This window comes from Erythrolamprus reginae, chromosome 3 (assembly GCF_031021105.1).
Source record: "Erythrolamprus reginae isolate rEryReg1 chromosome 3, rEryReg1.hap1, whole genome shotgun sequence".
Lineage (NCBI taxonomy): Eukaryota > Metazoa > Chordata > Lepidosauria > Squamata > Dipsadidae > Erythrolamprus > Erythrolamprus reginae.
The window spans coordinates 6,848,012-6,860,703 of NC_091952.1; the positions used below are offsets into that span (position 1 = coordinate 6,848,012).

Genomic DNA, 12,692 nt, shown 5'->3' on the forward strand with positions numbered 1-12,692 from the left:
GCCAGAGGAATCCCCGCTGGGGATGATTGCAAAGCTGCCTCCAACTTTTTTTCTAGCGCTTTAATGCGCTTCTCAGCCTCTTTGATGGAGGTAGATGAGGCAGAGGAATGGGCCCTGGCCTTTTCTTTAGGTTTCCCTTTGGCCTTTTCTTTGGAAGGGGCCGGAGAGCTTGGGGGATCCTTCCCTTGATTCTCCTCCATGGTACTCACAAGTGCCAGTCGTTAGATTGTAAGGCTTTCCTGATTTCTGACCTCCGGTGGTTTGTTTCTCCTCACCTCGTCAGAATCGCCAGAGAAAATGGCGCCCTCGGTCTCCCGGGCTCTGCGCCTGCGCACTAGGGCGTTTTAGCCCATTCGCGCCAAATTCCGTCTCACCGCTAGCCAATTTGGCGCCCAATGACGCTCTCGCCGCACCAGCGCTCCCCCAAAATGGCGGCGCCCAGCCTCCGCGGCTCCGTGGGCTGCCGTCCGGGTCCTCCGACCCTGGGGCCTCTTCTGGCCTCCTCGGGGGGCTGGCATGTCCCCTCGCTGTGACTCCGCTCGGTCCTGATGGCCTCGGAGCTCTCGGCGGCGGTGGCGGCGGCGGCGGCGGCTTTTCCAGCGGCGCGCCGTTTCGTTGCCTCATCAGCTGTGAGGCGCTCGGCTTCTGTCTTGCGAGCCGGCATCTAGCCTCCTAGTGGGGAGGGCGGACCTCCCCACCTTCGGCTGACAGCCTCGGTATGGCCTCGGAGGCCAGGGACCCCCAGGCTGGACGCTCCCCTACGGGGTGTTCCCACTGGGGGAATACAAAAACCCCTGGGGAGGAACGTTGGGGGTGTTGCCCGCTGAGGGCTGAGACCCCAGACCGTCTGGATCCTCCTTGTCTTCATTCCTGAAAAACAAAGAAAAGAGGATTAAACTGGTAATAACAATTCTAATCACAAATCTGTTTATTTTTCTTAAGCTACAACTCAGTATGTCTCTACTCATTGACTGAGTTTTTAAAACTGGCTCATGGGAAGAGCAGAGGGGGCGGTGCTAGTTAATATGTAAATTTAACTCAGTCTCTACCAATAGGATTGGAGTAATACCCATGTTGGACTCTCCTTCCAGATGCAATGGAGAATAGGGATAATAGAAGTAGAAAGAATAGGAATTGGAATAGGAATAGAAAGAATAGAAATAAAAAGGATAGGAATAGAAAGAATAGGAAACGTAATTGGAAGAACAGAAATAAAAAGAATGGGAATAAGAATCGGAATAATAGAAATAGAAAGAATAGAAATAGAAAGAATAGAAATATACTGCTCAAAAAAATAAAGGGGACACTCAAATAACACATCCTAGATCTGAATGAATGAAATATTCTCATTGAATATTTCATTTGCACAATTACTTCATTTGCACAATAGCCTGTGAAATTGATTGTCAATCAGTGTTGCTTCCTAAGTGGACAGTTTGATTTCACAGAAGTTTGATTTACTTGGAGTTATATTCTGTTGTTTAAGTGTTCCCTTTATTTTTTTGAGCAGTGTAGAAAGAATAGGAATAGGAATAATAGAAATAAAAAGAATAGGAATAGGAGTAGAGAAGAGTAGACTAGACTAGACTAAACTAGAACAGAATAAACAGAGTTGAAAGGGACCTTGGAGATCCTCTAGTCCAACCCTCTGCTCAGACAGGAAACCCTGTACCAGACAAATGATTTTATAACCTCTTTTAAAAAAACTTCCAGTGTTGGAGCATTCACAACTTCTATCATGTCAGCCCTGATCCTTCTTTTCATGAAACCAGACATAACCCAATTCCTGCAGCCTTTCTTTGTATGTTTTAGCCTCCAGTCTCCTAATCATCTTTGTTGTTCTTCTCTTCTCTTCATTCTTTCTTTCTTTACCTGACTCCTCGGTACCCACACCTGAGCTGTTGAAGGGGAGGAACCTCATTGCTGGCTCCTCCCTTCCTTCCTCCCTCCCTTCCTTCCTTCCTTCCTTCCTAACTTCCTTCCTTCCTAACTTCCTTCCTTTTTCTCTTGTTCCTCCCTCCCTCCCTTCTTTCTTTCTTTTTCTTTTTCTTCCTTCCTTTTTCTCTTGTTCCTCCCTCCCTCCCTCCTTTCTTTCTTCCTTTTTCTTCCTTCCTTCCTTCCCTTTTCTCTTGTTCCTCCCTCCCTTCTTTCTTTTTCTTTTTCTTCCTTCCTCCCTTTTTCTCTTGTTCCTCCCTCCCTCCTTTCTTTCTTTTTCTTCCTTCCTTCCTTCTTTCCTTCCTTCCTTTTTCTCTTGTTCCTCCCTCCCTCCATTCTTTCTTTCTTTTTCTTCCTTCCTTCCTTTTTCTCTTGTTCCTCCCTCCCTTTTCTTTCTTTTTCTTCCTTCCTTCCTTTTTCTCTTGTTCCTCCCTCGCTCCTTTCTTTTTCTTCCTTCCTTCCTTTTTCTCTTGTTCCTCCCTCGCTCCTTTCTTTCTTTTTCTTCCTTCCTTCCTTCTTTCCTTCCTTTTTCTCTTGTTCCTCCCTCCCTCCTTTCGTTCTTTCTTTCTTTTTCTTTCTTCCTTCCTTCCTTTCTTTCATATCTACTCCCAGACTCCTCTCTCCTTTCTAACTTCCCTTCCCCCTTCCCCCCTTTTCTCATTCCTCCCTTCCTTTCTTCTTCCCTTCCCTTCCTTCCTTCCCTCCTTCTTTCTTTCCCTTCTTCCCTCCCTTCGTCCCTCCCTTTGTCCCTCCCACCTTCCTTCCTTCCTTCCTTCCTTCCTTCCAACACATATAGCAGATATAACAGCATTTGGAATACAGGATAAGAATACACTACGGATTAATGGGGACAGTAGGACAGGGACGGTAGGCACATTGGTGCGCTTCATCCGGCCTTTCCAGATTTTCACACACACACACACACACACACACACACACACGCTTCTCACCTTATAAAAGGAGTCCATGGAGAGCAAGACCACCCAGGGCACGTCCAACGCCTCGATGATCATCCTGGCCACGGTGGTTTTCCCGGAAGCGCTGCCCCCACCCAGACCTGAAGAGGAGCAGAATGTTGACCACAGTCTTGCAAGGGAGGCTCAGACCAAGGGTGCTTTTGCAGCCCTCACCGAAAAGGGGGACTTCCCACCTGTAGAACTCACCTTCACAATCTCTGGGCTGCCATCACTTCAACTATGGCGACTTTATAGAAACATGGAAGATTGACGGCAGAAAAAGACCTCACGGTCCATCTCGTCTGCCCTTATACTATTTCTTGTCTTTTATCTTAGGATGGATTTATGTTTATCCCAGGCATGTTTAAATTCAGTTACTGTGGATTTACCGACCACGTCTGCTGGAAGTTTGTTCCAAGCATCTACTACTCTTTCAGTCAAATAATATTTTCTCACATTACTTCTAATCTTTCCCCCAACTAACCTCAGATTGTGCCCCCTTGTTTTTGTGTTCACTTTCCTATTGAAAACACTTCCCTCCCGAACCTTATTTAATCCTTTAGCATATTTAAATGTTTCGATCTTGCGGAATTATGACTTGTGGACTTCAATTCCCAGAATTGAAAAATTCTGGGAATTGAAAAATTTAAAATTTAAAAGAAAAAGCTTTTAAAGGTTTTCTTCGGGCTCTATTTTGGTTCTAGCAATTTTAACCTTCCACAAGAGCACACAGCAGATTTAAACTTAATATTAACCGCTCCAAACTTGACTGTAAAAAATATGACTTCAGCAACCGAGTTGTCGAAGCCTGGAACTCATTACCTGACTCAGTAGTGTCAACCCCTAACCCCCAACATTTTTCCCTTAGACTCTCCACGATTGACCTCTCCAGATTCCTAAGAGGTCAGTAAGGGGCGAGTACAAGTGCACTAGAGTGCCTTCCGTCCCCTGTCCTATTGCTCTCCTATATCTCCTATACCTTTCTTCTATTCCTACATTGATATATTCTATTCCTATATCTTCTCTTCTATTCTTTCTTAGACATATTTTACTATGAGTATCTCCTCTATAACCTTCATCATGTATTTTACTATGTGTATACTCACTAAAACCCTCATTGTGTATTGGACAAAATAAATAAATAAATAAAATAAAAAAATAAAAATTCCGTAATTCTGGGAGTTGAAGTCCAACAGGTTGCAAACTTGTTGATAGCCTAACCCAGTGATGGCGAACCTTTTTTTCCTTGGGTGCTGAAAGAACGTGTACACTCACAATTCAATGCCTGGGGAGGGCGAAAACTGCTTCTTCCACCTCCTGGGGGCCCTCTGGCTGCCGGAAATGGCCTGTTTCCCAACTTCCGGTGGGCCCAGTAGGCTCGTGTTTGTTTGTTTGTTTGTTTGTTTGTTTATTTATTTATTTATTTGGTTGGTTGGTTGGTTGGTTGGTTAGTCCAATACACAATGAGGGTTTTAGTGGGTATATATCAATATACACATAGTAAAATACATGATGAAGGTTATAGAGGAGATACTCATAGTAAAATATATCTAAGAAATAATAGAAAAGAAGGTATAGTAATAGAACATATCAATGAAAGAATAGAAGAAGAGATGTAGGCTCCAAAGGCTTCCCTGGGACCGATGGAGGGTAAATACGCCCTCTCCTATCCCCTCGGAGGCTCTCTGGAAGCCAAAAACTCCCTCCCAGAGCCTCTGTATGAGCCAAAAATCAGCTGGCCGGCACACACATGCACGTTGGAGCTGAGCTAGGGCAACAGCTTGCGTGCCAGCAGATACGGCTCCGCGTGCCCCCCGCGTGCCATAGGTTCGTCATCACTGGCCTACCCGCCTCCTGTCCCAAACTGCCCTCCCTTTCCAATCCAAAAACGGCACCCCTTACCGATAACAAAGGCCTCTTTAGACTGCGTGCCATGTTCGTTGTACCAGGGGGGCCGGCCTGCGGTGTAGATGGTCCTTTTGCTGGTGCGTAGGAGGGGAGGCTCCGATTTGGATTGGCTGGTGGTGCGCTTGCGGGGGGATTTGGTTCCAACAATTGTGGGCAGCAGCCTGTCCAAGGTGTCTGCACTGTGGTTGCTATAAAAGAGGAGAGAGAGAGAGAGAGAGAAAGATCAGTTCTTGATCATCAGCGGGTAGAACAACGGAATAACAGAGTTGGGGGGACCCTGGAGGTTTTCTAGCCCAACCCCCTACTCAAGCAGGAGATCCTAGATCTGTGGTGGCAAACCGATGGCACAGGTGATACACGGGTCCATATCGGAGGACACATGGGATGTTTGTTTGTTTGTTTGTTTGTTTGTTTGTTTGTTTGTTTGTTCGTTCATTCATTCATTCATTCATTCTCCTCGGCTCAATGTTGCCCTGTGTCAGCTCCAGCGCTCATGTACATGCAGACCAGCGGATTTTCGGGCTTTCTCTCTCTCTTTCTCTCTTTCTTTCTCTCTCTCTCTTCCTTCCTTCCTCCCTCCCTTCTCTTCCTTTCCCTTTCTTTCTTCCTTCTTTCTTTCTCTTTCTTTCTTTCCTTTCTTCCTCCTCTTTCTTTTTTCCTTCCTTCCTTTCCTTCCTCTCTCTTCCTTTTTCCTTTCTCTTTCCTTTCCTCTTTCTTTCTTTCTCTCTTTCTTTATTTCCTTCCTCCCTTCCTTCCCCTTCCTTCTCTTCCTTTTCCTTCCTTTCTTCCTTCCCCTTCTTTCTTTCTCTTCCTTTCTTCTTTCTCTTCCTCTTTCTTTCTTTCCTTCCCTCCTTCCTTCCTTCCTTCTCTTTCTTTCTTTCTTTCTTCCTTCCTTTTGCCCTTTGGAGACTTTGAGGAAGCATGGCATTGACCGGTTAGGTCCTATAGAGTCGGCATTCTCCAGGTCCCATCAACTAGACAATGCTGCCTGGCGGGGCCCAGAGAAGAGCCTTCTCTGCGGGGAGCCCGGGCCTCTAGAATCAGCTCCCCCCCCTGGAGATTCATACTGCCCTCCCCCTCCTCGCCTTCCGTAAAAGCTTAAAGATCTATCTATGCTGCCAGGCTTGGGGCCATTACAACCCCCTGGCTGATGAGTCTAGTATATTTTGCTGTGTAAATGGTAATGAATGATTTTAAATGCTAGTAGAGTTTTAAAGTTTTTCTAGTAAAATTAATTGGATTTTTAGATTTGTACATTGTACTGTATATGGTTTGCTATCTTGTGAGCCGAACTGAGTCCTCGGAGAGGGGCGGCACACAAGTCAAATAAACAAACAAACAAACAAAACAAACAAATTTTAAAAAAGATCTTGAGACCCTAGAAAGCGTGCAGTGGAGGGACGGAAGATTACAAAAAGGGAGTCTCTACTCACAGTCGCTCATGTCCCTTATCACCTCGAGGTTTGACTGTTGCAATGTTCTCTACATGGGGCTACCTTTGAAGACCGTTTGGAAACTACAAATCATGAAAAATGCAGCAGCTCAAGCAGTCATGGGCCTTCCTAATTTTATTTATTTATTTGTTTGTTTGTTTGTTTGTTTATTTATTTTGTCCAATACGTAATACACATTGAAGAGAATAGATATGTAATAATATAAATAAATAAAAGAATAGAAGAAAAGATATAAAAGTATAGGTGAACATATTTGAAAGGAAGAAAAGATAAATGAGATAAGGAGAGACAATTGGACAGGGGACGGAAGGTACACTGGTGCACTTATGCACACCTATTATTATTATTATTATTATTATTATTATTATTATTATTATTATTATTATTTTTGCTGGATTACTTGCTGGACCACCTAGTGTAGCATGAGTCCCAGCGATCTGTTAGGTCCCGCAGAGTCGGCCTTCTCCAGGTCCCGTCCACTAGGGGAAGGGCCTTCTCTGTGTGGGGGGGTGGCCCCCCAGAGATTCATACTGCCCCCATCCTCCTCACCTTTCGCAAGACCTTTCGTCTTAAGACTCATTTATGCCACCAGGCTTGGGGCGATTAGATTTCAGCCCCCTGGCCGACCAATGTTTGTTTGAACGGGTATGACTGATTTTTAAATATAACTGGGAATTTTAGATTGTTTGTCTATTGGATTTAGCCACTGTATCCTGTTGTTGCAAGCCGCTCTGAGTGTTCGGAGAGGGGTGGCATATAAATACAAGAAATGAAATTAAAATAGGAAGAACGGCTGCAAGATTTGGCTTTAGAGAAAAGAAGGGCTAGGTCTGTGGTTCTCAACATTTCTGATGCCGCAACCCCTTAATACAGTTCTTCGTGTTGTGGTGACCCCCAGCCATAAGTCTAGCGCCAATTCTCTCAACAGAGCTTGAAGCTGATTGGCAGGAAGGTCAGAGGGACACCCCCACTGTAAATGCCTGATTGGTCGGATTGTAAAAATATGTTCCAAGGCGCCAAAATAGAAGCTTTAGTTCCTAACACCAGGGGAACTTTGTCTTTTCCCAGGGTCCTAGGCGACCCCTGTGAAACGGTCGTTCGACCCCCAAAGGGGTCCTGACCTCCAAGATGATAACCACTAGGCTAGGGGGAGATATGATAGCAGTCTCCCAGTATTTGAGGGGCTGCCTCGAAGATGAGGTGGTCAAATTAATTTATAATTTATAAAGTGGTACTAATACTAATACTTCATGTGATGTTAATTCTATGCCTCTGTATATACAAGGATTGTATTGTTAAAAACAAAAAAAAACCCATTTCACTGGAAGCAAAAACATTTCGTAAAAACGTTTTAAAAAAGGAAAAACATTGTGTAAAAGCAACCACCACCCCCAATTACAATTTATTTATTTATTTATTAGATTTGTATGCCGCCCCTCTCCGTAGACTCGGGGTGGCTAACAACAGTAAAAAGACAATATGAACAAATCTAATATTAAAAGTTATGTAAAAACCCCAATTTAAGAAACCAATCATACATACAGACATACCATGCATACATTTTATAAGCCTAGGGGGAAGGGAAAATCTCAATTCCCCCATGCCTGATGACAGAGGTGGGTTTTAAGGAGCTTACGAAAAGCAAGGAGGGTGGGGGCAACTCTGATATCTGGGGGGAGTTGGTTCCAGAGGGTCGGGGCCACCACAGAGAAGGCTCTTCTCCTGGGACCCGCCAAACGACATTGTACAATTTCCAGGTAAAAACATTTCCTTTTTCCATTGATAAGTTAAAGTGTATTCTTTCAGTCTTTGATAGTCTGAATGGGCCTGTAATTCAATAAATCAACCAAATGTGGGGGGAGGGGGGGGGAGAATAGGTTTTAAAAGATTACCAACCTCAAAATGGACTCAAATATTCCTTTTTATTACTCACTGGCTGGGGATTTCTTAACAGCTATCTTTTACACAGAATTTTTTTTTTTTATGCATATAATTTTTGTCTTTATTGCTGTTTTCAAAGTCTGCTTGGAATTGGGTTATTAAAGACAGAACAGCAGTGAAAAACCAGGAATTTTTTTTTCTGGGTTGTTTTTAAGTGAGTTCCTTCTTATCTGCAGTTTCCAGATGGAGACCCATATAAAGAGGAAATCTCCACCCAGCTAAAATGAGATGAAGGCTGACCACAGGCTGGGTTTGGGCCAGCTGGAAGGATAAGAGATCAAAACAAGGTCACTGTGGAAATTTGAACCCAAAAGTCTTGCCTGCAAAATTTCCTGCCGCAGAGCCTCTTCGGGATTCAAAATAACGGAGTTGGAAGGGACCTTGGAGGTCTTCTAGTCCAACCCCCTGTTTAGGCAGGAAACCCTACCATTTCAGACAAATGGTTATCCAACATCTTCTTAAAAACTTCCAGTGTTGGAGTATTCACAACTTCTGGAGGCAAGTCATTCCACTATTAATCAATTGTTGTAACTGTCAGGAAATTTCTCCTTAGTTCTAAGTTGCTTCTCTCCTTGTTTAGTTTCCACCCATTGCTTCTTCTTCTACCCTCAGGTGCTTCGGAGAATAGCTTGACTCCCTTTTCTTTGTGGCAACCCTGAGATATTGGAAGACTGCTATCATGTCTCCCCCAGTCCTTCATTTCATTAAACTAGCCATGCCCAGTTCCTGCAACCATTCTTCATATGTTTTAGCCTCTAGTTCCCTAATCATCTTACTTGTTCTTCTCTGCACTTTTTCTAGAGACTCAACAACATTTTTTTACATTGTGGCGACCAAAACTGGATGCAAATATTCCATATGTGGCCTTACCAAGGCATTACAGTTCTACAGAGGAATCATTGAGTCTGTCATCTGCACCTCTGCTTTGGTGCTGCAACCCAACAGGACCGACACAGACTTCAGAGGATAATTATCAGAACTGCAGAAAAAACAATTGCTGCCAACCTGCCTTCCATTGAGGACCTGTATACTGCACAAGTCAAAAAGAGGGCAGTGAAAATATTGACTGACCCCTCGCACCCTGGACACAAACTGTTTCAACTCCTACCCTCACATCGTCGCTACAGAGCACTGCACACCAAGACAACTAGACAGAAGAACAGTTTTTTCCCGAATGCCATCACTCTACTAAACAAATAATTTCCTCAACAGTCAGATTTTTACTAAATCTGCACTTCTATTTCTACTAGTTTTTTCTCATCATTCCTATCACCCATTTCCTCCCACTTATGACTGTATGACTGTAACCTGTTGCTTGTATCCTAAGATTTTTATTAATATTGTTTCTTCATTGCTTATATGACCCCAATGACAATTGTTAAGTGTTGTACCACATGATTCTTGACAAATGTATATTTTATTTTATGTACACTGAGAGCATATGCACTGTCACAATTCAAAGTGTTGGTTATGACCTATAAAGCCTTTCATGGCACCGGACAAGATTATCTCAGGGACCTCCTTCTGCTGCACGAATCCCAGCGACCAGTTAGGTCCCACAGAGTGGGTCTTCTCCGGGTCCCGTCAACTAAACAATGCCTCTTGGCGGGACCCAGGGGAAGAGCCTTCTCTGTGGAGGCCCCGTCCATCTGGAACCAATTCCCGCCAGAAATTAGAATTGCCCCCACCCTCCTTGCCTTTAATAAGCTGCTTAAAACCCACCTCTGCCACCAGGCATGGGGGAACTGAGATACTCTTTCCCCCTAGGCCTTTACAATTTTATGCATGGTATGTCTGTCTGTATGTTTGGTTTTTTATATTAATGGGTGTTTAATTGTTTTTATTATTGGATTATTATTGTACACTGTCTTATTATTGCTGTTAGCTGTCCCGAGTCTCCGGGTCGGCATACAAATCCAATCAATCAATCAATCAATCAATAAATAAATAAATAAATAAATAATAAATAAATAAAGAAACAAAGAAACAAACAAACAAACAAACAAAATAAATAAATAAATAAATACTGTGTGTCCAATCACACTTAGCCAATAAAATTCTATTCTATTCTGTTCTGTGATATTAACACTTCACGTGATCTTGATTCTATCCCTCTGTTAATGCAGCCTAGAACTGCACACGGCTGGCTCATATTTAAGTGGTTGTCCACTAGGACTCCAAGATCCCTCTCACAGTTACTGCTATTGAGCCAGGTACTATCTATTCTATACCTGTTCATTTGTTTTTGTTTTCTTCCCTAAGTGCAGGATCTTTACATGCCTCACCATTGAACTGCATCTTGTTGGATATCAGGGACGCAAGGAAAAAAAGTGATTCAGTTTGCATTTGAATTTTTTCACTGCACAAAGCCAAATACCCAAAGCAAAATTAAGTTCTTCCAAATTCACAATTTCTTTTGTTTTACAACAAAGTTTTTAAACAGAAAGAAACCAGGGAAAAGTTTATTAACCATAAATATGTGGATGACAATAGGGAAACAAATTATTTGAAGTGTCAATACCACTTTATACTTGGCAAGGCCACACTTGGAATATTTCCATCCAGTTTTGGTCACTAGGTGTTAAAACAATGTTGAAAGACTCTAGAAAGAGTGCAGAGAAGAGCAAAAAAGATGATTAGAGGATTGGAGGCCAAAACATATGAAGAACAGTTGCAGGAATTGGGTATGTCTAGTTTAATTCAAAGTGTTGGTTATGACCTATAAAGCCCTTCATGGCACCGGACCAGATTATCTCCGTGACTGCCTTCTGCTGCACGAATCCCAGCGCCAGTTAGGTCCCACAGAGTGGGCCTTCTCCGAGTCCCGTCAACTAAACAATGTCGTTTGGCGGGACCCAGGGGAAGAGCCTTCTCTGTGGAGGCCCCGGCCCTCTGGAACCAACTCCCCCAAGAGATTAGAATTGCCACCACCCTCCTCGCCTTTCATAAGCTTCTTAAAACCCACCTTTGCCATCAGGCATGGGGGAACTGAGATACTCTTTCCCCCTAGGCCTTTACAATTTATGCATGGTATGTTTGTATGTATGTTTGATTTTATAATAAGGGTTTTTAGTTGTTTTAATATTGGATTGTTACATGCTGTTTTTTATCACTGTTGTTAGCCGCCCCGAGTCTACGGAGAGGGGCGGCATACAAATCCAATGAATGAATGAATGAATGAATGAATGAATGAATGAATGAATGAAAAGAAGGACCAGGAGAGACATGATAGCAGTGTCCCAATATCTCAGGGGTTGCCACAAAGGAGAGGGAGTCAAGCTATTCTCCAAAGTACCTAAGGATAGAACAAAAAGCAATTGGTGGAAACTAATCAAGGAGAAAAGCAACCTAGAACAAAGAAGAAATTTCTTGACATTAGAACAATTATCAGGATCAGGGCCCTACCTGATGTAATATTCCAAATTGCAGAGAGAAGAATTGTAATCAATGTCATGACTTTAACAATGCTTAGTCACGGTGAATCTACAGATTGTAATGTACGGTAATCTGATTGGTTGACAAATGTATATACTATGATGCACCTTTGCATAGGTGTGGCTTGGAGATTTTGTGGCTTGTGGCTAGTGGCTTAGAGATACTGTGTGTGGCTTGGGGCGGCTGATTATTGCTGAAGAATATCTTGTCTGAAAGCTTGTAGCTGAATATTGTAACTAAAAATAGTTGATAGAGATATGTGAGTATATTATTGCATTGTATCTTCTGAAGAAATAGCTACAGTGTAAATGTAGTTTTGCTACGAAAGAAGTAAATATTTTCTCAAGAAACTCTGCAGTATTTGTCTTTAATTATCTTCAAGACTACAGTTCCTGATATCCTGGTCTGAGGCAGACTGGCTATCTGCTTTGGCTATCTGGGTGGGCTAGCTTCTGCAAAACGCTACCCCCACAGGAACAGCTTGCCACCAGAAGCTGTGAATTCTCCAACACTGGAAGTTTTAAAGAAAAAATTGGACAGCCGTTTGTCTGATAGGATGATTGTGGGTGACTGTTTATATATATATATGATTACACCAACCAATCAGATCACTGAAACATAATCACCCAATCTATTTGCTACATTCAAACCAAATCTCCACCCCCACACTATACACTAGGAAGAAATGACAGTTGCAAACATTCCATTTTACAACAGCACGAAGCTTGGAAACTTCAGCCTGATGATGGTGAATGTGATTTCACCGAAACGTCGCATAAACATGCAAAATATTACACAGGGCAAAACCCGAACTCAGAACAATCTACATACATACATACATATATATATACACACACACACACACACACACACACACACCAGGGGTTTTAGAATAGAACTGAATGTAGATTTATTTTTTTTAAAAAAATAATCTTTATTAAATAATCTATTAAATATTTATTAAAAATAATATTTATGGAATTTTTTAAAAATTCTGTCTGAAGTGGTGTAGGGTTTTCTGCCTGAGCAGGGGGTTGGACTAGAACAGAGGTCCCCAACCTTT

General features: G+C 42.8%; 1 protein-coding gene across 3 annotated transcripts in view; it reads right to left on the minus strand.

Moving 5' to 3' along the window:
• UCKL1 (uridine-cytidine kinase 1 like 1) overlaps window positions 1-12,692 on the minus strand; it is a 79,157-nt gene that overhangs the window by 46,263 nt on the left and 20,202 nt on the right. For all 3 annotated transcript variants that reach the window (XM_070744429.1, XM_070744430.1, XM_070744431.1), the window contains exons 2-3: window positions 4,794-4,987; window positions 2,886-2,992 (exon numbers count right to left, since the gene is read on the minus strand). In XM_070744429.1, the coding sequence (XP_070600530.1) occupies window positions 2,886-2,992; window positions 4,794-4,987 (301 nt within the window). The remainder of the gene's footprint in view (window positions 1-2,885; window positions 2,993-4,793; window positions 4,988-12,692) is intronic.